At 37.8% G+C, this 27,890-nt stretch overlaps 1 protein-coding gene across 1 annotated transcript; it reads right to left on the bottom strand.

The window, feature by feature from the left end:
* Window positions 1-2,876: 2,876 nt before the first annotated feature.
* Window positions 2,877-27,803, bottom strand: jhy (junctional cadherin complex regulator). Its single transcript, XM_084730707.1, has 8 exons — window positions 27,413-27,803; window positions 22,209-22,953; window positions 17,659-17,754; window positions 14,757-15,205; window positions 13,209-13,476; window positions 7,911-7,996; window positions 6,127-6,256; window positions 2,877-3,345 (listed from the first exon to the last, which is right to left on the bottom strand). Exons 1-8 carry the CDS (start codon window positions 27,778-27,780, stop codon window positions 3,133-3,135), a joined length of 2,355 nt encoding a protein of 784 aa, XP_084586833.1. The 5' UTR covers window positions 27,781-27,803; the 3' UTR covers window positions 2,877-3,132.
* Window positions 27,804-27,890: the final 87 nt, after the last annotated feature.

The following is a 27,890-nucleotide window of genomic DNA, read 5'->3' on the forward strand; positions in this document are numbered from 1 at the left end:
TACTGACGGAGAAAGATGAGTTCTCCTGCTGCAAAATCTGCTGAAAATCTTCCTGAATTCAGTGATGTCACAGTGATGTCGTTGGTGTTAAGGATGAACTATATACTATTAGGGCTGTGTATTGGCAAGAATCTGGTGATGGAATACATATGTGGATATATATACAGCTATATGCTATAATATAGCATATATTATGATACATTGCCATTTTTTAAATCTAATTTTAGGAAGATTGTCATAGTATAAAGAATCCACCACCATATGCAAAACATTTGAGTTATAAAAGTTATTTTTTTTATGCAATCAGAACAGGGAGGAGACAACAACACTGCTATTTAGCTGTCGTGGGTTTAAACAACAAAAAATGAACCACTGTCATAAATGTCTGCATGCAACAAAATATCCAGATACACTGTTCTGAGAATTGATACAAATTATAATATTGCAATACTTGGTATTTTCAATATTTTCTTACACCCCTACAGGTTATGGGGCCGTTTAGATGTTGCATCTTGTGTGAACAATCATTATTTTAAATAGAGATGCACAACAAGCACGCTGAAAATTGATAGTGAAGCCGTTGTGGTGCACATTTGTAGCGACAGGCTTGTTTTTCAGGTGCATTTTTCAAATGTGGCACACTGCAGGTCATGTGACAAGAATTAACGCATCAGTTCCACAGCACTTCTCTCACGCTTTCCATCCAAAGATGTCACAGCATCTGGCTGAAAGGTAAGTCAAACTGAAGATGGAAGAGCAGCTAATTATATTCACTTAGGGAACCTGGAGCTGTACGACCTGTCAGCTTCTTACACCAACAGAAGGAACGATGCCTAGAGATCAGCTCAGAACTCTGGATAATTGGTGAGCGTGATGATATGTTGATGTTACATTACTAGTTGTAATGGTTAATGGTTGTGCTAGCTAGCGCATCATCATGCGCACCAGTGCATACCAGGGTATTCCCGAATGATTTTGACCAGTTGATTGCTTTGTAACTGCAGACACAAGAGAAACACAACCTGCCAAGCTCCTTGGATTAAAAAGATGAAAGCAGCACAGCTGGCACTTTCCACGTTTTTTTAGAAGCAACATCTGAATGACTTCTATTTCAGCTTGAATTTGTTGTCTCCTCTGGATAGCAAGGGAGCATGCTACGCTATGTTCTGGCCAACACAGAAATAGCTGTAGGCTAGAGTGATGGTAGACTGAAGCACAGTCAGAAACTTGCATGCTATACATTATGGCTGCGATTAATAATTGTTTTCTTTGTCGATTAATCTAATCGATTATTTTCTCAATTATTTGGTCTATTTGGTCTGTAAAATTTCAGAAAATGGTGAAAAATGTTGATCAGTGTTTCACAAAGCGAAAAGATATTTAGTTTACTGTTATAGAGGAGTAAAGAAATCAGAAAATATTCACATTTAAGAAGTTATCAGAAAATTTAGACTTTTTCCTTAAAAAATTACTCAAGCGAATCAATTGATTATCAAAATAGTTGGTGATTAATTTAATAACTGATTAATAATCGATTAATCACTTAATTGTTGCATTCTGACACAGCTCTACAAAAAGAACTCAGCTTTCTTTGTCAATACAGCAGCACTGAGGAATTTATTGCTTCATCTGACAACATTTACCATCAATAACTGGACGTTCACATGTTAAGTGGTGAATTTTAGCTTTAGCATGAGATTCAGGTTACTGTTCAGGTTAAGATAAAGGTTACTGTGTGTGTGTTTGTATAAATATATCATTAAAAGAGGAGGAACTGACTCACTATTAAGAGCTACAGCAGCCACTATTCATGTTAGCAGATTGTCAAGACTAACAGGTTGGAATTAACAAAGCCTGACAACAGTCATCTCACAGTGCGACAATTCATTTCCTCCATTAGGAAAAGTATTCAGCTCATCTTAATCAACCTGTTCCCTTTCAAAAACATATCAGATAGTACTTGCATACGCTTCTTTTATATGGTTCCTACAAATATAAGGTTTTGTAACAATGGATAATATAAAGAGTGGCTTGTTTTCACTGATGCCAAGCTTTCTTAAGGTCTAACCACACATTCTGCCTAGCTGTGGTACGCAGAGACTGCAAAAACTATAACTGATTTTTGAGGGCTGCTTTATACAGTATGTTGTGATGCAATTTGGGTATCCATCATGTTTGCATATGGAGAAGATAAAATTAAGATAATATTAGAACGTCATATTTTGCATTTGCCATATATCATAGCAATTTCCAGTGCAATTGTTATGACCAAGAATGTGCATCACTCTCTTTGCGAGAGAGCAGAATTAAACATGATTAATCAAAGAGGAAAAGCACAACACTGCTGGATCATGCTTGACACTACCATCATCGTTAACACATACAGGCAAAGGTAAGAAGACACATAATCATACAAACACATTAGATAGAGTTATTCAGAAACTGCTGATTTCTTTTTTAAGATACACTTCAAGAAGTCAGGGTCTCACCAGTTAATTTTACTTTTTCTATGGGATTCGTGAGTCCAGTACCTGCCAAGATTTAAGCAGGTACATATCGAAGCTTCAGAATGACCATTGTAAACCTACTGGTGGCATGTCTCTGGCCTCTACAGTCAAAATAAACACTAGATACAATCTGTATATTCTTGATATTGGTGTGATCCATTCCAGAAGGCCAGACATTAAGAGAAACAAAGATAAGTGTCCAGACTTGAGCTTTGGAGAAGTGCAACATAAGCTATTAGCTAGAACTGAAATTACACAGAGAAGCATGCAAAAGGTAAAAAAAAAAATGCTTTCTCTGCTTGACAAGAGTGTTCATAAAACCTAATATCTCTACACAACATGACACAATGTCATCATGAAACAGCACCTTCTACCTGTGCAGTCTAGTAGACACACAATATTAACAGTGACCCAGGCACTGACTGATGCTTTTCACAGAGATGATCTTTACTTACCTTTAGGTAATTATTTTGAGAAATGTGTGAAATGTATGTAGTAATTATTTGTTGATGTGTCACTAGGCCTTACAAATGTAACAAGGCACCAAGATGTGCCTACATCTTGGAGTACAAATATCTATAAGAACACGGGTTCCATGGACTGTTTACATTGACTGCACCTTGCTTCAGACAGCGTGTACTTTTCTGAAAGAGAGAGCCACAGCCTTCTTTTCTTCTTCATGTCGTTTTCTGAGGACTTCCAGTGCGGCTGCCTGGGACACGTCCAAACCCTCCAAGCACGGACCATGCTCAGTGCAGCCTTCAGACCGCTGTTTCTGTCTCTGTTTAGGTTGAGATGGTACCGGGGGTTTGGCGATGGTCTTAGCATATTCCAAGGCCTGAGATTGAGAGAGACAGAGATAGAGACATCCATGTTTTTTTAATATTCTCACATCCATCCATCCATCGTGACCTTTCCAATGCATTGGCTGTGCTTCCATAATTTACAGTACACAGGTACACACCATGGTTGTATAACTTCACTGACACATTAAAGTACAATAATAAGTAAATATTCATAGTTCATTGTCATAGTTGATCAAGTTGGCCAAGTTATAGACAGTGAATATTAACTGCAGGGGAGGAAGAAAAAATGGATCCTCTTAAGTGAATCCTGAATTGATTTTTTGATAGCTTAATTGATTTATATATACACATACATATGTGTATATATACATGAATAACTAGCACTTAGTCCATTAGCTCGATGCTAATGTATAATGGGGATAACTACTGACACGCTGTCATAAATTAGCATCACGATCACAATAATATTATCTTGAACGGATCCATTTGCTACAACATGTGTGCTCAGACTTGAGGTCATATTATTCTTCTTTATTGTGAATCAAAATAACAGCTGCTGATTTCATATTGTTAACTCAATCTATTACTCTGGCTTCACTCCACACTGACCAGCTACAGCAACTTCAAAGGGTCAAAACTCAAACTCAAAATTCCTAAGAGGAAATACAGCTACTACTTGGGATAGACACTGTCCACCAGGAGAGGGGAGCACATATATCAATATTTTGATTTTATTTATTGTTTACTACTTGATGAGTAGGAACAGCTAGATGTAGAAGATTAAAAAGTATATATTTTTAATTCATTCTATTCTACATTACCAGTTGTATATGCAGTCAGGTCTGGGGTTTGGAGGGACAGTTTACAAGATTAGTCTCAGATGTAAAATATGTCAACTTCATGCTGTGAGCAGTTTTTAGGGTCTCTATTCATTTTGGCCAAACACCCTATTTTATTTATCATTATTTTATGGCACAAGCTTGATGAAAAAGAACAGCTAAATGTAGCAGTTAATTTCAAAAAGTATTTTATTTACTTTTGTATGCAGTACAGCAATGATGTTGCTGAAATAAAAGTCAGAAAGACTAACTGATGTGCATTGTTTCTGGAAATATGAATTATGTTATACAATCTCAAAGTATATGATTCAACTTTATCACATTATCTAGTGTTAAAAAAGCAAAAAAAAAACCTGCAATAAATCATAATATCAAATTGCTGTACTTACAAATCACAATACATGTATATGTGTATCCCTAATTAATTGATTGTTAAATTATTCCTGACAATGACAATAGATGTGTTTCTGTCACATTCCATCACAGTATGAGGTAACTTTATGATTAAAAGCTGTTTCTATTAGTCAATAAGCCAATGATCCTATCATAGAATATATGCACCCTGTGATATATTTAAGACTTTAGGTTTTCAGATCTGCATTTATGTGCACGCTCTGACAGTATCATAGAAAGGATCGCCACCAGACTATACAGAAACATTTTATCACCACCATCGTCATTCAAACTGGAAAGAACCAAGAAAGCCCACCAAAAAACACTTTGGTTCATCTCTCCAGTGTTCTAACAATCACCAACTCTGGTTATTTGGTCAAGATAAACCCTTAATTTACTGTGTTTGATGTGAAAATATTCTGGCTGAACGCACCATTTCTTCATGCTACTTCTCTGATGTCTGATCTCCCTCTCGCTCCTCTCTCAATATTTTCACATCTAACTCTGTGAATTAAAGGTCCAGTATGTCAGATTTAGGATGATTTATTGTCAGAACTGTCAGAGTTTCAATTTGTTTCTGTCAAGTTTGAATGTGTGCGAAAAGGACTGTTTCTGTAAATGGAGTCAGGTGTGTTTGGAAAGAATGATAAATCGTCTGTTTCTGGTTAAACAAAAAGGATCTTAAGTTGCGTTTTCACTGCAGGGACTTTCCCCAGGGACCAGGAACCTTTGTAGGAACTCAGTGTGCATCCACCTTCGGGACTAGGGTCTAAATGAAATCCTGGTGGCATTTTTCTACCTCCATAAAAAGTTTCAAAGTACAGCAACATTGGAGACTTAGAGTGCTGAATATTTCTGATTGGTCAAATATTTGCAACATTTTGTTTAAGCCACTATTTTCAAAAATCTGCAGTTGCAACTGGTTTGTGTTTTGTTCACTGTGCTTTGATACATCCACATGAAGTTGCAGAAGAAACCATTCGATAGACAGACCAACAACAACTAAAATTCAGGTCTCATTGAGCATTTATGTGAACTGGAAACAGCTACCCTGTAATCATAAGGTCGCTTTATATGGCATCAATTATATAGCATGTGTAAAAACAGCCATTGCCTTTTCAGACGTCAATGGACTAATTTGCTCAATCTACATGGGTCAAAAACCACAGTGGAAACACAGACAGCAGTAGACTGAAGGAACCTTTCAGCCCCTGGAAAAGTAGTTCCTGGGACTAAAAGTTCCTGCTACATTGGGTGAAAACATGGCTTTACAAAACAAACAAAAAGCTAACAAAAACAGGCTGAAAAACATTGAAATATTCATCATTCATCAAGTATTTTGCTGTAATAAATCATCATGTTTTGCATTTTGCTAACTAGCTGCATGAGACCAGTTATCCAACAGGCCGGCCTGGTTCAGGCTTTGAAGAACAGGTCTTGGGACCATCTAGTGACATTCTCCTTCATGTCATTTTGTTTAGTCACAACTTGTCTCTCAAATACCCACAAGCACATGTCTGTTCTGAAAGAGACATGTGCTAGAGTTCACACACATACACACACAAATACAAACACACACACCTTCATCCTGGGAACTTTCTTGTCAGTGCCTTCCAGGTCCTTGGCCGGCAGAAATGGAATCCTACTTATCTTTTTGTTCTGCTCACGGATCACATTTGAATACAGCTTCTGTCGTTTCATTTTCTCAGCATGATGATGGTGAAAGAGTGAGAGAGAAGAGAGGGAGAGGGAGAGAAACAGAAGCAGATTATAAAGGGTGGTTTAATTAACTGAGCCATTTCTCTCTTAAGGCCCTTCTCTTTGTGTTTCCCCTCGGCAGAGCCTCTCCACGCAGACCAAAAAAACCCCAAACACAGCAAGCCATTCAGCGAGCCTATCAACATTTACACATATCATTCACTAATAGGCTCGGCCCTGGAGATGCACAGGGCTCAATCTAGTGTAAATTGGCCAAACATGCTCACTTTTTACAACTGGGGATTAACAAAAGATATATCAAAGCACAAAGAGCACTTAACTTCTTAGGGGTGCTCTCATTTGCTTTGTAAATGGATTTTTATCAGTGGAACAGCAGAGGAGCCTTTAAATTAGGCACTCGGACAATTGGGAGAGGGTCAGTGGACAGACAATGACTAGTGGTCATCAGAATTTAAGCACGTAGACTGACTGAAAGACAGATAATCATGTTTGTCCAAACAATTCCTAATCTCACATTTTTGTCCGTGTGAGTCACTCCTTATAGCTGATACTGCCCAACAGCAAATTGACATAACATCCTGATGTAGGAAAACCTTTGTGTTTCTCTGTACCATCTTCTATTTCTTTCCTAGAAAATCGTTAAAAGGTCAGAGAGGTTCTCAAACATCAAGAGCAGAAACATGTGGACACTACATATTGTAATCTACAGATGGATCTCTGCCTCATATTAGTGAAAAGCTCTCATAAGATGGATAAATGCATGTAAAAACATAGCAGAGAGCTGACATGAAGCTACGAGGGCAGATGTGTCCCTGCTTATTAGCTTCTCTCTGCCCAAAATGACTCCTATCCTATCACACTAACTTGAACTCTTAATCAACACTACAGTTCACTTCAACTGTCTGTTTTGAGCTTATTTATTGTTTGTCAAGAGAAACATTTTTGGTGCCCTCTTGCTAGGAAAATTGGTAAGTAAGAGATTTTATTGGATGTGTGACTGCTCTGGAAGTTTTCCACCTAAACAAGAATAGAATTTCATGGAAAACACAACCAGATCTCAGCTACTCTATTAGCAGCTGCACGCCAAAATACGGGATATGGTACCTGCCAAAATGGTGAGAGTATTAAATCCAAACTGTATTCACCAACAGTCCACAAAACATTTTCAATTCATAACCATGTGGATCATTTCGAGAAGAAAATGACAGGTCTGTTCATCCATTGCAACAAAATCATAGCTCAGTCCACATTTAGCCAAGCATCTCAATTTAAGTGGACCATGAGAGTTTGCCTAGAATATAATACAGGGTTCCTACACATTTTCCAATTCTATACTTTTCCAGGCTCAGACGTCTCTGTAGATTTTTCAGACCATATTTGACCTCTAGCTTTCTTTTCCCATTTGGAATTCTTTGAAAATCAGGCTTTAGACTTTGGGATTGTCAGGCCAACCTCTGGAAAACTTGCATTTACCCACTGCAGCCATCACATCCTAGGCAAAAAAGTTTGACAATGTTCCATGAATATGTCTGCCCAAAGAGGCAAGAAAAAAAAAGTGCCCCTACTCGTATTATTTTCTCTTAATATATTCAATAAATATTATTTTTCTGCTGATATGACAATGACATTGCAGGTCAGTACTTACTGTCTTTTCAATGGCTTTGTAGTCAGGACCCAGGCCTCGCAGGTTTATATCTGATTTCAGCTGCTTGTAGTCTTTAAGACTGTATGCCTGAGACAGACAGAGAAAGAGACAGACAGAGGTTCAAGTCTTGGAAGTTGACAATCACCAGATTCAATCTGGATCAAGTGACACTTTTGATTACTTAATTTGAAGCAGACTTTTCTTGTACTGAACTCAATTTGTTTTGATGGCTGTCAAAATGGCACCGTGGCACAAACAATAAACTCCCGACTGCAATTTGGATCCATTTTGATGTCTCTCATTGGACTCAAATGGCGCATTGAGAAAAAAAATCTCTAATAATACACCAAATAATAGACAAATGCCTGGCAGACAGCATAGAGAGCCAGAGCCCCACTATGAGTGACACTGTCTTCACACTGTAAAATCAAACATTATAGTGCAGTGGGCTCTGCAGCACCATTAGTGCAGGAAAAAACTCCTTAATTGGATGGAAATTTTTACTACTGCTGATAAACTGTACATGGATGAGACATCTGTTTTTACTCAACTACAATATAAACATACATATAAACATATAAACACCATGGCCACAAAAATTCACTCTCTGGCCACCAAGCATTCCATGTAGGTGGAGCAAGTTTAATTCCCACACTGTGAGCCTTCACCAACACGATGTCACAGCTCCACAAAACATCTGAAACATCTTTTAGTTTAACATTCGATAAAAATAGTCAACAGTGCTGGTTAAACACTGATACATCGGGCAACTGAAGCCTGGATTTGCTAAGCCTTCTAAACTGCTTACATGATTCTTACAAAAGACCCAAGGACACAAAAGGCAGACGATGAAAAAACAAAAGGACAACAAAAATGTAGGAGGGAATGGAAGTAGGAGTTTAAGTGGCAAGAATTTCCTCAACTAGCCGAGAGGTCTGGCTTGTTTTTCATCGGAAACAATGTTTTAAAAAAAATGGCACATCATAATTCAGGGCTCAACAATATGGCTGATCTTGCCCAGGGCAGGTAAGGTGCCATGCCAGGCAAATAAATCTAGCAACTCACTTGCCCAACCAGGAAAAGTGATAAAAAGAAGTTAAACTATAAGTTATTTTGATAAGTGATTAAATTAATAAAGCGATTATTGTCCATGCAAAAATGGCAGAAATAATATTGAATATGTTTGGATTTTAGACAAGGTTTTTAAATGACTCATTTTAACAGAATAAGACATTTAATATTAGTGTCTATTTTGCGTACTGTTTATGGAGAAATATCTGACAAAAATAAAAGTCTCAGAGGAACTTCCTTGGGACAACATCTGATCAAATGGCACACGGTGACCTGTGCTTCTGTTTGGGGGGTCCTTGACATGATGAAGCCTGATTCTATTCTACTCTATTCATGCTCACATGCCACACACATGCCAAACAACCAGTGAGTGTTTTGATCTTCCAATGATTTCACTGTACTTCACATGATTACATGTGACAAATAAAACTTGACTGATTGATTGATTCATGTATTCTGCAGTGTGATGTCTTTTTCTGTGGATCTTTAAGGTACATTTCTGTCTTTGTGAGTGGTGTCCTTGTGGTGTGAGTGGTCTAGAGTTCTTCTCCGCCAAGGACCCCTTACAAGACAGAAAATATACCAGGGCCCCCCAAATGTACGTCCCTGACATAGCCTTTTTGTACACTCCTACAGTCAGTTATGGGAAAGAATACAAAAGTGTATAAGAAAGATATTAGACATGCATTAAAAGTATTTGCCACTACTACATGTCATTAATGGGTGACGTATGAGGGTGCTTGACTGAGGACGATTTATATATTACGCATTCTCTGTGCAAATTATTTTTTTAAGGATTTACTGTGTGTTTGAAATATATATTTTTTGTGTTTTGGTTTGCTTTATACATTTTTATTTCTAAACTCTGTGCAAAAAATACCCTTGTCCCAAAAGGAATCTACAACTTCAATCAATTTAAAAATGTGTTAAAAGCTTTCAAAATCTGAAACTACCAATACTTACTAACTTCTACAAGTGTGATATTATTATCATCTTTGTTTTAAAAATATTTTTTATGAAAATGTTGGCCCTTTAAAGTTGTCACAGATTTCTGTCAACTCCATCAGATCGAAAATCTACATTTGGTAAAAAAATGTAATCACTATCAGGCTGGCTTGTTAGAAGGTTTAACAGCCAAGAGTTGGATCTTTTAAAATATATTTTCATAACTGAAGAGTAAAAATCAAAACCTCCTCAAAATACTGGCACCTATTTGAGAACCATTGATCTAAATCGTGCTTAACTACTCAGTTTACTGCAGAAATCTATGATAGTTCACATTATTTTGTGTGTTTTTTTTCCTAGGGAAGACCATTCTTCAGTTCACACAAGCAGTGTATAGAGTAGTAACAGCACATTGGTTTTTAAAGCTTTGCCTTTGCACCACATAAAGCTGAACATACAGTGGTTCTGATGTGATATTGAAGTACTTTTCTCATGGTCATTGATGCAAAGGCACAAAGAGATGTACTGTATAGCCGTTCCTTTGCAGGTGCTAGTGATGGTGTGTGTGTGTGTGTGTGTGTGTGTGTGTGTGCCCATGGGTGCATACAATCCACATGCTGCCCCAGACAAAAGAGAGCTAATCATTCCAGATTGTACTGGCTGCTTTTTTCGGAAGGAGGATTTCAGTTTGCCTTAGCCACTGGCCATGGACACAACAGGGTACCTTTCTTTCAGAGCCCTCTCCCCTCTTTCTCCCGCCCCTAAGTCATGCTCATCTGCTTTCATGCCCAGCCGCTGCAGCCAGACTGCTTTACAAATTGAGCCTGTAATCTCGTCAGACATGATGGCTAACATGGTGGGAGAGATGGGAGGTCAAGGGGTGGGGAGTGCTGGGCACCACAGGAGGACTATGTGAGGGCTCCAACGTGAATACAACTCTAAGCACTTAATCATATGTTCTTGCCTTTCTTGAAGCCATCTAACTGAATTGTTAGTTGTTAACCGGTATGAAAGCATATAGTACTTTGTACTCTTACCAATATAGTCATTTCCTTTCTCACATTAATGTAACAACAGATATGATACATTATACATATAATTTGTCTGCTTATATAGTATATATTCTTCCAATTTTTATATTTCCTCTCGTTTATATTGCTGTAATACTGCAAATTTCCCTGGTGCTAACAAAGGAATATCTTATCTTAATCAATCTGTGTGTATTCATGCCTGAATTTCCTTGTTTATAACTGGCATCTCATGCTGTCTAGGACATTTTGGATGTGCAGGGTATCATCTGAGAGCAGGTTGTTACTACTGTATCAGGTGAGGCATCAGAGAGGCAGCAGGGAGCCAGAATATTTTCACATGCTAAATTCAGTAGATATCTCAACACAATACATAGACATCTTTGACATGACCTCAAACTTGTTACTTCTTCACGTTCTGTTAATAATGTTAGTTCATTTACTAATGTGTTCGATAAAAAGTCTGACCACATCTTACACATTGCATCTTTAAAGCAAGGCCTCATTGTTTAAAATATAAATCAGCCCTTCTTAGGATTATGGAAAAGTCATGTCAAAATCAATACAAATCAAAAGCCTAATTCCATTTTTTGGTGAAAACCTGATTTACATTATATTTATATGATTTATATATGTGAAAGAAATGTAATTTATAAAATGTTTTGGTTTACTTTAATTTTTTTTCCAAACTTGCTCTGTGCTAAAAATCACCCAAACAAGAATTCACAACCTCCAACAATTAAAAAATATATTAAAATCTAAAACTAACAATACCTACTGATAACATAAACGTATAAACGTGCTATTATAATCATCTTCATCAATCATCAGTTGATTTGTTATGAAAATGTTGGCCTTTTATAGTTGTGTCCCAGATTTCTGCCAACTCCGTCAAATTTTTACAAAAATATGATTTAATCAGGCATAAAATGGGTTGGCTATACGCTAGGAACCCCTGTCTCACTTCCTGGTTTGAAATAGGCAGGAATACTGCTCAAGCACTGATGGACAGACTTCCTGTTTTTTGACAAATTAATTAAATAATATTGCTCGAAGTCCATCGCCCTTCTAAATCAAAGCTAAATAAGAATTATGGTTTAAAATGTGCAGTTTGATTAGCATGCAGAGAACACTGAGCAACTTTAATAATTTTGTCAACTCTGTAAGACATCAACTGCATCAGATTTTTACATCTGATGGACTTGATGTCTGCATTTAATAAAAAAAATTAATAGCTAGGAGGCTGGCCTGTTACAAGGTTTAACAGTCAAGAGTTTGATCCTTTAAATTATATTTGTGAGCATAATTGAAGAGTAAAACTCAAACCCTCTAAAAAAAAATACAGCTTTGTCCCAATTTTAAAGAATGAGTACAATATTTTAAAGTTTGTTTGCAGTCAGTTTACACTAGTACTGGTGATAGATTCACCAGTGAGACCTAACTAGTACAGCATGACGAAGTTCTGTGACCTTTATTTAAAAATATGCCTTGTACAGTGATTTAGTAACTGTTTACCAGATCTACATTTGACTTAACAAACAAGTACTTCCTGAAGCCAAGGCATAAATCCTAATATGGTTAGATTGTCTCTGCAGCTAGCTTGGAAAAGGCAGGAGGGCTGAGTCACTTTCAGGATCCACCTGCACAACTCAGCCTGACAAACCAAAGCAGAGGGAGAAAAAAAACAACAACAGCCAAATCATTAAATGCAAATGGGCATCTTTAGTGGCCCTGCGCCTCACAGACTCTCTCCCTTTTAATCATCTTATCCTCTAACACATCTTCAAATGGCTTTTCAGAGCCTGCGGTTTATATAGTCATCATCTTATAGCAATTAAGTGTATCTTAGTGGAGCTAGACAATTAACCTGATGTTTTGTGCCCTTAGTCACCAGAACACTCCTGCTGGATTAAGCAGTCCCTGCATGGACACAGCTGAGGGGATTATGTGGGACTTCAAAGGGGCATTTATTTGTGTAACCTCTCGTGGACGTGGGGATTAAAGGGGAATGCCACTCAATTGTAGAATTCATGTGTCACTTTTGTTAGGTGAAACTGCATAATGAGTTTTATTTTTCTAACTTGAATGTGATTATTCAGCATGTGTTGAGTGAGTTTTGTGGTCCTGTTTAGATTCAGCTGAAAAACCTGTGCATGTAGTTTGAGCAAATAGTTGTTTTAATGTGAGACATCCCAGATTAGACGCCAGACACACACATATATAATAATACACAGAATATGACCGTTCTACACAACCTTGTAAGTGACTCTCGTCCTCAGCTGCTTCTGTTTCTCCATCTGAACCAGGTAGCCATCTGAGCTGCTTCTATGGATGGGGCTCAGCTCAGGCTCCTTTTCTGTCATTGGCTGTCCTATAGGGGGCAGAAGTGTGTAGGAGCCCAGTGTTGAAGTGGTAGTGGGCATCCTGGGGAGGATTTGTGGAAATTGCTCACTGTGAAACTCATTTTGACTCCACTCCTGGTCCTCCGCTTCACAAGATAATGGCCACTTCAATGCAGTTGTTCTGAAACACAAAATTATTAGTAGATAAATAATGAGGGGTTAAATGATAATCAGGATTATTCATATTATTTTATATGTTGCCTGTATTTTTATTCATTTCCATAGGGTGTTTTAGACATATTTTTCAACTCATTTTCTTTGTTTCAGTATTTTGTCAATTGTCTATTATTTGTCTAGTATCTCACTGTTGTGTTGTGATTGCTACTTCACAGCCAAGACAAATTTCTCTGGGACTGAACATTGTTGAAAACATTCAAGATAATGTAAGTACACAACTCAACAAAAATAAATAACACAGGTGTAGCATTTTTAGTAATTGTAATGCAAAAATGTTATACATTCTAGCTTAAAGACAGTTCACCCAAAGTAAAAAGTACATATTTGTCCCTGGCTTGTAGTGCTGTTTTTATTAGTTTTGGAGATATTGGTCGTAGAGATGTCTGCCCTCTTCCCAATATATGGGAGTAGACTGGGTCATGATTTTTGGAAAGACATAGAGGTTTTAAATTTTTCAAATGTATTTTTCAGACTCTTTGAGCACCTCAAGCAGAGTGCCATCTGGTTCCATTATGTTGGAGAGAAGGCCGATATCTCCAAAACTATGCAACTCAAACCAAAAAATCTGGATGGATAACTTGCACTACAGGCCAGGAGAAAATTTTTGATTTAGGGGTGAAGTGTCCCTTTAACATGAAACTAACATATCATTAGCTAAGATAAATCTGCCTATTCGTAAAGAAAACCCCAAACATTTAATTTAGGAAGCACTGACAAAAACTAGATAACCGACTAAATCACTGTGCAGCACCTTTCTATTACAGTGAATTAGTTATCTACATATTATTGAAACATATTGACCAATTAGCTGTATTATTATCCCAAGTGTACACACTCTCTGAGCCACAATGGACCATCTTGTAACTTCCCGAACAAGAGACTCTGACAGACCCTCCACCTCAGAAACTATCGGCAATAAGTGCAGAGGGTGAAGCTAACACAACTAACATTAGCAATGGTACATCTGCAAACCAGAGAAGTCCCAAAAATGTTCAATGCTATATACGTAATAGACGGCCCCTGTTCTGTATCTCTGTCAGATAAGGGGTCTATGGCCTGAAAAATGTTGAAGACTCCAGGATTTTGTTGTTCTTTAAACATATTTGATCTGTTTTCTTCTATTCAGAAGTTGCTCTTATTTGATGCCATAGTGAGATTCTTAAGATATATGATTCTCAGTATTGGTCAGCAAAAAAAACAAAAAAAACATTAAAAATGGTTCACCTTTGCCATTGTTTGGGGTTACTCTCCAGGTTTCTGTGGTGAAGTTGTGTATTTAGCCATTTCTGAGTCATGTGAGAGGACTTTCCTTGAGTGGTTTGTTGATTTCCAGGGGACAATGCAAGTTCAACGTCAGATGCAGGGCTCCAATAAGGACAACCATGAAGAGATGCTACATTGATGACAGCATCCTGTCCTTTCTGCTGGAGGATCGGAAGAAGTTGGGATGAGGTGTTGAGGTTGATGTTGAGGTGGATGGTTGGGGGCAGAGGCTGCGATGAAGTCGCCTTCAGAGGTTTGGGATGAGTTGCAGCGGCTCGTCTTGCTAATGGGGAGCTCAGACAGTCTCCCCGCTCAGCTCTGACCCCCGGGGCAGGGGGCTGCTGCTGCTTTTGGGGGGGGTTGAGGTATTCTTTCCGCTGGGCTTTCTTCCCTTTGCTGATCTGGGTGACCTGGGGTTAGAGGAGGATTAACAGTGTGAGGATACAATTTGTCATTGATGTAGAGTGTCAGAGGAAGATTATAGCATGTCTTTCTACAAAAAAATGTCAAGCCCAAACAGAAATTAAGCAGGCAATAACAGAAAGATTCTGCTGCCTTCAAATAAACTCCAAATATGAGTGTAATTGTGCTATTGTCATATTCAAAGGCTGCAGTGTGAGCGCTGATATTTTTAACTCCTCTGCATTTCTGTGAGATATGCTAACTTTCAAAGTATAGCTTGGCCTATTTCTGAAGGTGCTGTGGAGCACAAAGCATCAACTCTAAATCTTCCCATTTACACCACAAACACAACAACAGATAAACATGAGCTCTGGAAGAGAGGCGCAATTCTTTCCCAAGTGGAAGAGGGGCTGGTGCTCTTCTTCGCATGATTCTCACCAAATTATTTAGCGGGAGGTCTATGAGCCTCTGTCTCCTGCATCTAATGCCGCTGATTTAGCAAACACCAGCTTTGCCCATTCCAGTGGGAAAATATTCACACCACTCTCTGCTTGGCAGCATTAAGGTGGCTGCTCAAGTGCTCAAAATAATAATGCTTCTCCAATCCTCTCTGTTTTCACTCTGGCTCCTCTTTTTATTTCTTTAAATCGGTTCTGGCAAGCCCCAGTGCTAGAACACCATCAGTGATTGTGTCCATGTTTCAGGATGTCTACATGTATCAGCAAGTAAAATCTCAGATGTTGTAAGATTCTTTTTTCCCCCATCATTTAATTAAATATAGGGCAAACCAAAACAAACATACAATGATAAAACATAAGCACACTCTTCTGAGTAAATACATGTATTGTCAATTAATAGTTATAATTACGACAAAATTACAATAACTATTTGGATTAAAAACCATTGGTCCAAATACACTGAAAATGTTATTTGTCCATAAGGATATTAATCACTACAATTGTCCAATCTATTTAGACCATGGGTTATTATTGTGGTTCTTATATTGTAGTTCTTAAATGTCAAAAAAGTAAAAAATATTCATCACCATTTCCAAGAGGCCAATGTCACATCTTCAAATTATTTCTTTTGTCCAACGACCAGTCCAAAACCTAAAGACTCTTCATTTACTGTCATACATGACAAAGAAAAACAGCAAATCTTTAAGAAGCGGAAACCAGCAAATATTTGACATTTTTGCTTGAAAAATAAGTGAGGCAATTATCAATAATCAAAATAGTTGACAACTAATTTTCTTTCAGCTGACTCATTATTGCAACTCTAATGGATTTCCTATAAGTAAGTAAATATCATCCTTTATTATTTAGCCTGCAGACAGTCTGTTGTCACAATGACACAAGTAAACGTCCTCACTGACCCATTTATTGATATTCTGAATCGGAAATGTGTGAAAGACGGCATGATGAGAATCACCAGTTCAAGTAGATGATGTGACGACATGAACGAGACTTGATTTGAGATTAACAACTAAACAGAATTGCTGGAGAGTTAAAATTATGGAGAAAGAAATCCACAGAATCTGAAGTGTTTGCAGGTTAGAACTATGGTTAGCTTCTCCATGCCATCCAGACAGATGCTACAGTGGTGATCAGGGCACAAAGTTCGCAAACAAGAATAGCAAAAACCTAAATTACTGCAACAGAATCACAGAGACAGTCTAATTCAACCAAGCTGATTTAGTAAAAGATTAAATGTATCATATTGCATTTTGAATTAACAGCATTCAATAAATAAATACTTAAGATCTTCCCAAGCATATTTTAAAACTATTTAATACTCAATCTTACTCAATGAAGAGTTTCATTGATTAGAATTATGATATTTTAAAAAACATTTATTGGTTCATTTATTTACTTATTTGTTCATTCATTCATTTTTAGACAGGGCTTCATTATAGCCTGCATTTATTTTATGATAAGTGATCCTTACTTATTTACACAAACTATTCCCTTTCCACTAACAGTTTTATTATACTATCATATTGAAGGCCTAGGCTACAGCTATTCTTGTTCTTGTTTCATATTAGGCCGGCTCTATATTTTCTATTATTTATATTTCATATATATTAAATTTCCAAATCCACATTTTATGTATGCATTAAGAGTGGAATACACTCTCTGAAAATGGTGAAATTATTAATACTTGTCTAATAGCTTTCTAATATATTTCTCTTGTGTTGTTCTTTCATACAACTCAGTATAAGTTTTGAAAAAAAATAGACTATGTCCTCTATCTGGTAAGGGGTTCTTGGCTGAGAAACAGGAAATTAAAAGCCAGGGTGATAAACTTCCTACTGGACAGGAGCAAGGTGGCCCTTGCTGGAACTTAGGCAATTCATCCTCCAAATGCTTCCAATACTGCAGGACAAACTAGACTTCACTATATCTCATACTATTGTTTGGGCTGACATGTCAACCAAGTGAAAAGAACAGGGGGGTCCTACCCTCAACTGTTGTGCTCCCTGGAGCCACCTCAGCTTGGGGTCTGAATTGTCCTCTTGACTCTCTTTGCTGTCCGTCTCCTGAAGAGGTTCATGCACCTTTAGACAGATAACAAAGAGAAAGCAACATGCTGATACAGAAGAATGTTGAAAGAAGCTTTCTTTATATTTTCTCTGTCTATACTGTCAAAGTGCAGCCTTTACTAAAGCCCATTAAAACCTATACAACTGCACCTACTCAGACGTATCAATACTGCATCCATTTCTATCAATGCCTGTCCTCTTCGACCACGTCATATTACATCAATTTACTGTTCCAGTTGCTCCTAAAGTACCCGTTTGTGCCATGGAAATATGTTGTGTTAATGCTGTAATGAAAATCATTTAGTCAACTTCAAGACTCCCCTCAGCGGCAGAGGACCATCTGAGTGGATCAATGATATTGACAGGCTGAAGACTTTCACTGAATGCCACTAATTCTGTGAGCCTGAATAGGTGAATGTCACAAGGAATGAGTGGATCCAGTTGTAACACATCCATCAATAAGTGTGTTTGTGATTGCATCTGATAGGCTGAGAAGCTACTGAGAAAAATTCAGGGCACTGCTGAACCTTCTTTCAATGTGTGAGCTGTATGCTCCTTGCCTAGAGCTGGGTTAGGGTTAGTCTGTTTTATATGTTTAGGATTTTCAGAAATTCTTTGCTTTGACAATATTTATAATGTAACGTCATGAAATAAAGTCATTTGAATTTGAATTTGAAAGAAAGGTCGTACATAAAACTGCTTACAACAAGGTCTGTGGATTATCTTGATCAACTGGGTCAAATGTATTTTTTGGGACTTTGAGCACCACAAACCAAATGCCATCTTGTTCCATTATATGTCTCCGGACAATATCTCAAATCTTGACAACTCACATCAAAACCATCTAGACCGATCTAGCACTTCAGGTAAGAGTAAAAAAATATGTATTTTTGAATTTGAGGTGAACTGCCCTTTAAGTGAACCAAATGGAAGAATCTTTTTGAAATGACAGAAAGACTTTGGTTGGCGTTTCAGATGATCAGTGAGGAGAAAGCAGTTGTTTGAAGCTCAGGTGTCAGTGACTACTGTATGTCCAGCACACTCACAGACACACAAACACTTTGCTCTCACCTTTACCCATTCCCCCTGCCATTGCCTTTTGTCCCCCATTATAAACATCCCAATCAGTTGGAGCAAATGATCATGGCTGTATTGCATTTTGAGCATGGTAAGCTGTGTAATATCTTTTCTACTAAATTGGGAGGCCCGTAATTGCTTCTCTGCGAGACGATGTCACAACAAAGTCGGACAATTGCAGCTAGCTGTATTACCTCCTGTACCCGGGAAACATCTGCTTTTCGCAATGAAGACTTCAAAGGATCTGTGGATCTTGAATTGCATTTAGCTGCTATTGTGGCCAGCCCAGGTAATCTTGATTAGGTGTTTAGACTGAGGCAGGGTATACAGTGGCAGAGAGCTCCCCAGAGCTTTGGACTAAAGCTATTAAAAGATTGTACATTATGTTCCCCTGGCTTTGAAGTGAGGGCCTGCGAGAGGAGAAGGGACTCTAAGGGGTGAGTGCAATAGCAGAAGATTGATCTGCTACTTCTGTCTTTATCAAAGGAGGCCCGAGCCCCAATGAAGCCAATCATTGCTACCGCCACTCTGCCACTTGGCTGGGCTAAACATTTGCTGCATTAGGAAATTGTGTACATTTAATAACATGTCTAATTATCACAAGTTGCCTTCAGATGGCAGTTCTCTTCAAAAGACCAAATGGGGTATTTTAAAAGGGCCTGGTAACAACTGGCTTGTCTGGACTCATATTGATTTGTGAAACTGATGCGATTTGGACATGGAGTGCTGCTATCTTTTAGCAACGTGCTACAGACAAGAAAGGGCAGGAGGATGTAGAACAAGCTTTTTGTCAGATGTATGGTTATCCTCATTATGAAAAGTTTTTTGTTTGTTTTTTTAGGATGCGTCTCTCTGAGACCTTTAATATTTCTTTTTCCAAAAATCATATACTGAAGGAAGAAGATAAAATTCTCATATGTTGCTTCTTTGATCTTCAATATTTCATTTCGTGTGTGTGAAAATGAACAGCTCTATTCCAAAACAAGAGGCCAGAGAACAAAACTCCAATATAACAATGAAACATCACCACAAGATATTGTCTTAATAACTCCCTACATTTGATTTCAGTTCAAAATTTACCATGAACACTTGTTGCTGTTTCACTTAATTCAGTCTCTTATTCAATAATTTAGAGCTGCAATGAGACATAGATAATATGTGGCGGCAAAACAAGACATTTGAGGACGTCATCTCGGGCTTTGAGAAAAAATTATCAACATTCTTCACCATTTTCTGACATTACAAACCTACAATAATTATACAATGATGCAGGTCATGAATTTCCATGGCAATGATCTGCTCATGTTCACATATCAGTTCATCAAGAATGAACTGTCCAAGTTAATACAAATCTCATATGTTTAGGGCTGCAACTAATGATTCTTTTATTTAGTGATTAATCTGCCAATTATTTTCATGATTAATTGATCAACATTTTAATGTATAAAAAGTCAAAAAGTCTTCATCTACTGTCATAAATGACAAAGAAGAGCCACAAATCCTCATATGCTGGAATCAGCAAATGTTTATTTTTTTTTTATTTTCTTTCAATTGATCAACTAATCATTGCAGCTATACATATATTCATTCTGCTTTGGGGTGGATAGTCACTGTAAGCATGTTTATCACAATGCTGCTATGAATCACACTTTTTACATAGATTTCTGTTTCTAAAATATGGTTAAAAATACTTTGCTTTAAATGTAGAGCTGCAATGATTAATTGGTTATTAAATTAATTACCAACTATTTTGATAATCAATTAATCAGTTTGAGTAATTCTTTAATTTTATTTTTTTTAAAAAGTCAAAATTCTCAGATTTCTCAGCTTCTAAAATGTGAATTTTTTTTTTACTCCCCTCTGACAGTAAACTTGAAAATCTTTGGGTTGTGGGCAAAACAGGACATTTGAGGACATCATCTTGGGCTATGGGAAACATTAATCAACATTTTTCACCATTTTCTTTTTTTCTTACATTGTAAAGCAAAGAAGTATTGAGAAATCAAATAATTGAGAAACTAACTGACCAATTAATCTACTATGAAAATAATCATTGCTTGCAGCCCTGTTTAAGTCCGTTCTGATAAGCTTTGTTGATATGTTGTACTGTTATCGTACCATACCCAATTCATAGATTAATCCTCAAACAGACTACATGCAAATTGGTGCCCCCTTCTTTTATGCCCTATGTCCCCCATTAAGTGAGACACGTCTTTGGGGAGAAAGGGCAATGGAAAACTAATAAGCGAATTCAGAGGGAAAATGACAAAACACAAGAGTTCAGGAGAGGGAAAGGCTCTGGCTCTGTTTACCATTGCACAAAGCTAACGGCTCTTGACTATGTAAATGGTGATGATATGAGACATTGTAGAGGGCTGGGGCTCAGATGGGTGAAGAAGGTTGGGGGTATTATAGCCAGCAAACAGTCTTGTGGCCCGACAAATGGGGAATGCGGGCCATCCCGACCAATTATGCCACTGTGCCAGGTGCAGGGACGTCTAAGAGCCTATTGGTAACCATGCGTCTCTGATGTTCTTGTTGTACACATCAACTCATAATAAGCACCGCATAGCCAGACATGGCTCTTTTCATATGGTGGAGGAGAAGGCAGATGAAAACAGCGATGCTCCTCTGCCAAATTAATTTCCCTGACTGGGTCAGAGCAAACATCCTAGGATATTCTCTTAGTTGTTGTCTGAGATAACAATAAAAGGCATATAGATACCAATAATACCCCCAAATGAGCATAAGCTTGGCTCATGCAGAAGGCAAAAAAAATAGAAAAAAGAAGCAAACAATCCTGGCTTATATTGTGCTCATGAGAAAAGCTGCATTCATGCAACTGCTTTCAAGAGTAAATACACTGACACTTGGCTACTTTTCGTATCACCTGAGTGCACAATGAATACAAATCTGTAGAAAATATAAAGAAACAACAGCCCTGCAGCTGACCTCTTTGTTTAAAACATCTTAATGCTGTAGATTCAATAGATAGAGTTCTCTGTCCAACACCAAACAATGACCTGACCACAGGAGGTTACCAACCACAAAAACTACTAACTAACAAAGTGTAAACTGTAAAAAAAAAAAGTTTAAACTAAGTTTAAAAGACTAATATTTAATATTTATTCCAATATTTTCTGTAGTCTGCACTCAGTCAAACCTAATCTAAAGTCATGGAAGTATAACAAAAGCTCAGCTGCCCAAGAATCATTATCAATGCTAGTGCAGCTCCTGGTGTCCGTTTCTGTAATTGCAGCCTCTTTCCAGAGAGGACCTGCCAACCAGTGACCATTATAGGACTGTCTGAGAGCCTGCTGTTACATTTCAAAGATCAATTCTCTTTTTAACCATAAGCAGCAGATACTATTGGCTGTAATTTTTATACACACCTTATTCACATTCTGTGGGATGCCCTGCTTAACTGTATGCGCTGTCACATAGGAGCCACACTTGGATGTGTTGCGGCCCAGGGTTATTTTGTTGCGTTTCACTATGTCCTCTGTGAGTCTTTCTAGCTTTTTGTTTGACAAAACACTAAGACTTGGCGATGCAGATGTGCTCATGTGTTGTGTTTGGGTGGCTCCTCCTTGTATGTGTCTCATTTCTTGTTGGTAGCAGTTTCTAGGTTCTTGGATGTACATGGCATGTACATCCTTTGTCAGCTCAGGAGACCTGCGAATATTCTCAGCAGCACTGTCACAGCTCTTTTCACTCTGCTTTCTCACTCCTCTCTCTGAAGTGTTGTCACTTTCATTTTCAGTGAAAATGCTGGGTGGCCTTGAAACGTCAGCCTCTGGTGATCTAAGTTGTAAAGCGTAGTTGTGACAGTGGGGAAATGTTACCGAGTTATCCTGACCATCTTGCGGGTGTAGGCGGTATGGCTGTTCAGACTGACTGCCAGCCATATGAGGAATCACAACAGCTGGGCTTGTGTCAGTGATGTATCTATATTCTCCTTTCATTATCAGTCCCTGTCTGTCACCAGATGCCTGACCCGATTTCTCTTGAGAGATTTGGTGATATTCCTCAATGGAAACAAGTGGACTGCCATTGAAGCGGCCAGCTCCCTTCAGGTTGGTCCTCCAGTTGGGGTCATAGCGCAGATCATGGTAGGTATCATCAGAGAGCAGCCCACTGCAAAGTTCAACAAAGACAATAGCAATAAAGATATGTTCAGCACAACTGATCTGAGACTGATATCAGCATAATTAAGACAGAGCTGCACCAACAAACATCAATTTAATCTAGATCTAATCAGAGTTCAGCAAAACTAGGTTTAAAATGAGTAAACCCAGATTAAAACCTAGCTAATCTCCATTTAGTAAATCCACGTTTATTAATGTAAACCAAAATTTGAGTTCAATCAATATGGATATGCTTGCTTACCCAAATTTAAATGAATGATAAATTTGAGTGCTGTGGGACAAATGTAAAACATTCCTTCATAAATCATCATATGTTTGCTAGCTGGCTAAAAAGTTAACAAAAACGTTGCCTGTTTACTTGCTAGCTAACACATTACTTAGCCTAGTTAGCCTATTCATAAAGACTTGGCAGAGAAGCTCTAATTTATCCTCCTTTGAAAAGAAATAGTTGGCCAAATGATTGGAGCAATACAGCCAAATAATAAATTAAAAAACAAACAACAGCACAGTGAGGAAAACAGAGACTGTCTGGCAGCAACTGGTGGACTGTTTTATTGAATTGGAAAAAAATGAAGTATTAGTTTAAATTTAAAACTGGAACCCATTTTAGGCTAGAGTTAAAAGTTTAGGTGCAACAGAACTGGTAAAGTAAATCCGGGTTTAGGGTGAAAACTAAACTGGGTTTTAAATAAAGTATAATAAAAAAATTTCATTACATTGAAGATAGTTTAAAAGTTTGGTGCAACATAATTTAAAGTTAAACCATGATTTAATCAAGTTTAAAAGAATCTGTGTTGGTGCAACCCAGCCTAATCATCAAAAAACATGTCCATATATGTCTTAGTATGTAAGAGTCTTGATCATAATGTTAGTAATTGATTTAATTGTTGGTAAACAGCTTTATTAATGACATTTCCACATCCAAAGGAGATTTTACAGACACCTGAATGCCACATACGCCTGTAGTGGAGGTCAAAGGAATAAGAGGCATTACACCATTATTAGAATGATGATGTCCTCAAACAGAGAGAGCTAGGCCTTATCAGAGACTTCTGAAATTGAAACAGATGAGGGGGATTATGAGCCTGTATTTACAGATAATTTTCGTATTTTCACCTCCAGGCTCACTAATGAGAGTGTATTTGAGAGCTACTAGCGGGGGAATGGTTCACAAACGGCAATTTTCAGCTTATGAAATGGCTTGAAAATTGCAGGCTAAAATGCTCTTTCTGATGGTGATGAAAAGATCTCATTAAAATAAATAGCAGAGAGCCTCTTTGTTGTGCTTACTGGGAGGACGAGGGGAGCCTAATTCTCCTGCCGTGATGCTGTGCGTCGAGGGGGGCGGGGGGGGTTGCCTAGGTGTAGGGCCCTTCACTTCGATGAGGCCAAAAGGGTAAGGGATGTCTCTCTAATGACTCAGACTCAAACAAGTTGGAGAATGCATTATAGACAACATGCAGCTGGGCGTGATGCCTCTAACACTGGCAAAACACTGCAGCCTATTATTTCTTACCCAAGATACAGACACCTAAATACAAAAGCCAGTGAAATATTGTGACAAACACTGAATGGGAAAATGAAAAAACTGGTCATACGGATGATACTCAAATATCCTGCTGCAGTATTTGGAGTGAGATAGGTGTAAAATATAGTGAGGAGGGATGAATGGAGTTGTTTAAATAGGAATCTTTTGCCTGAATGAGGAATGCCCATTGGGTTTGTAAACTATGCAATGGCAATGTATGAAAAGGCTTACCCACTTTGAGGAGGCAGTAGAGGACTATGAGAACATGATGATGGGAATGGGACTGTGTGCGCTGCCTTCGGCTCTATGAAATGGAGCCTTTTGTGAGAATATGTCATGGTCATTTTCCTCTGAAACAATGTCGTTTGGAAGCGGACCCACACTTGGTGGGCATCAATCTGCACGGGTTAATGATGGTAAAATGGAGGATGCCCCTTTTCTATTTTGGAGGGAAATGACAATCAGACGGCGTCTGGAGGAAAAGAGGAGGAAACAACGGTACGAGTCGACAAGAGTGCCAAAGCAGACGTGGTGTTGTGTCTCGCCATAGATGCCTGCCTCTGCTCCATGAAAAGAGAGAAAGAGAGATCTCCTTTACAGCAACAATGATCCTTGTTAATGGAGCACGAGTGACCACTTATTGTGATCCACCCAAACAAAACAAAAATCTCATTTCCGTCAAATGAAAGCCGTTATTCTGAAAGCACATGAATTAGGCCATTCTCACAACAATGTAGCATGGGTGCCTGCATCTCATTAAATAACTGACACCACCTCATTGTTAAGTGATGAATGAAGGCTATTTATCTTTTATAATCTGCATGCTGTTTAAAAGTAAAAGGTTTGATTGCTGTTGCGATTCTCCTCGTTGTGTTTCATCTAAGCAGCACTATTATCTGCTTAATTTTAATTAATTTGTCACAGACAGTGAAAGTGACAGTTCAGTTCAATAGGCAAATTGAACAAGGTCGGCCACAGTCTCATCCTGTTGAATTGCTTATCTAATGCCACATGTTTAGAAAATAATTGTGACACACAAGGCTACACATAATGTGATCAATCAGATTTCTTCCACAACACTGTCTATACACTTTTCATCTATATAACTACCCAATGTGAAAAAAGTTTTCATCAAAACATAAGAAATCGTTCTTTTGATTTTTCTTTCTTTAAAAACTTTTCTCCCTAAGACATAAAGACTGCAGGTTTAGTTTGAACAGTCAGTTCATAGCAACTGTGGCTAAATTCAATTACTGCCCTCTGCTGGCCAAATAGCATATCTGTACTAGAATTAGTCATAGTCTAGAGTCATTTCAAGGATAAGTCTGGCAATATTCTTTATTTTTATTATTGTCAAAAAATTTGATTAAAGGACAAAAATAACAAGTGTGCATCGAAAGCATGATATATCAATAAGCCACACTATTGCACTACAGACATTACCAGTCCCACATACACCATCCTAGTGCCGTAAATACCTGCTACTGCACCAAATTCCCCAAACAAATGCACTCTTTACTCCTGCAATGATTTATTGACTGGACTGATTGAAAGAAAATTGATTGGCAACTATTTTGATAATTGATTTGTAATCATTTATCAAATTCAGTAATTTAATAATTATACTAATTTAATTGTTTCAGTGATTTTTTGAAGCAAAAATGTCAAATAAGTTGCCGGTTCAAGCTTCTTAAAGGGACAGGTCATCTCAAAAGCAAAGATATATGTTTTCCGCTGGGCCTGTAGTGCTATTTATCCATTTAGATTTTTTTGGTGTGAGTTGCAGTTTTTATCGGACATAAACACCAAAAAATTACATTTGAAAAATTCAAAATCATGACCTGGTTACTCAAGATAATCCACAGATCTTATCATGAGCAGTTTCAGGTGTGAACTACTTTCTTTCTACAGCAGAATCTACCGGAACCACAGTAGAATCTCCCAGACATGAAATTGCTCACAACAGCATGTGTGAATTATCTTGAGTAACTGAGTCATGATTTTTGGGAAAGAGACACTGGTTTGTAAAAGTTTAGCAGCCAATTAAAATAATATTCATCAAACGGCCTTATTATAAACAAACTATTGTTGTTGTTATTAGTATTTATTCATTCATTTATTCTCCGTCACCTTTTTTCTTTATATTTTTAATGATTTTGCATTAGTCTGCACTTTGTGTGCCTTGACTATCCTGAGTTGTTTGTAATGTGATCTGATTCAATATCGTATCTGACACCCCAAGTTCAAAGCATTTTTCATCATAGAGAAAGCCTTTTACTTTTCAACAGTTCTACAGGGAATTGCTGTTTTTGGCATGTAACAGTATGCCTGACATAATCAGAAATTGTTTTAGGCCTCTAAATATATTGAACCAGTACTGTTATTACAGAGGCATGTATGTTCAACCAACTGTATATAAAGTATGAAAAGTATTTACTGGGCAGTAAAATGTTCCCTGTCAGTGTTTTACATTGTATCTCATGCTTTTGGATTAACATTCCTGCTGTGTTAATGCGTTTGTTGCATTTTACTACTGTAGATGTTTTGTCCTGTAGATTGAGTACTACAGGACCAGCGCTATCCGGTTCCATTATATTAAAGAGAAGGCAGACACTTCCAGCCAATATATCGAAAACTCTGCAACTCACACCAAAATAGTATAGACGGATAAATAGAATAATTTTCTTAACACATAAAGGAAAACTTCATTCTACAGTTTATCACAAGAACTCAAAATCCACACATCTGGAGATACATGGTTTTCACTGGGGGTGATTGATTGAGAGGGATTTTTTTTTATGAGTCTATGCACTGGGAAAACCCTACATAGTTTGCATTTAAGTACAACACTTGAGTAAATGTACTTGGCAACACCAAATGAGTCGCTAATTGTCTGACAAACAGAATTTGTGTAACTTACCTTGTTCTTTCTCTTTCATCTAATTGTGTATCCACATATTCAGTCTGTAGCAGGGCGGGGTTCCTCATGCCATGGGGGTGTGCTACTATCTCTAAGCTATCATAAACCTGAAAGTCTTCAGTGTCATCATCATTTATATCTTCACCCTCTGCACTCCTTGGCTGTAATTTGTCAGCATTCTCCTCCTCAGGGAGTATGTATTTATTTTGATCGATACGCATGTGTAGCTGCTGCTGGTAAGCCCTCTCCTGGGCCAAGCTCTCTGTGTCGGACTGCACAGAGTCCCATGGCTGGGCCGGAACAGCTTGTCTCAGAGAAGGATGGTCCTCTTGCCTTGTCATCTTTTTATGTTTGATTCCTTTATGCATGTTTGTATTGTAGGTGCACAGTCTGTGTCATGAAGATGATGATCTATGTGAACAAACAAAGAAAAAAACTTTATTGAACAACATAAACAGCATATTGTAAACACTGATGA

The sequence above is a fragment of the Lutjanus erythropterus genome, chromosome 11, assembly GCF_056507025.1.
Source record: "Lutjanus erythropterus isolate fLutEry1 chromosome 11, fLutEry1.hap2, whole genome shotgun sequence".
Classification (NCBI taxonomy): Eukaryota; Metazoa; Chordata; class Actinopteri; order Lutjaniformes; family Lutjanidae; genus Lutjanus; species Lutjanus erythropterus.

Coding starts and splice junctions, on each gene's coding strand:
- jhy (XM_084730707.1), bottom strand. CDS start 27,780: ATGCATAAAGGAATCAAACATAAAAAGATGACAAGGCAAGAGGACCAT. Junction 22,954..27,412: donor GATGAAAGAGAAAGAACAAG/GTAAGTTACACA, acceptor TGAACTTTGCAG/TGGGCTGCTCTCTGATGATA. Junction 7,997..13,208: donor GGACGAGAGTCACTTACAAG/GTTGTGTAGAAC, acceptor TGTCTGTCTCAG/GCATACAGTCTTAAAGACTA.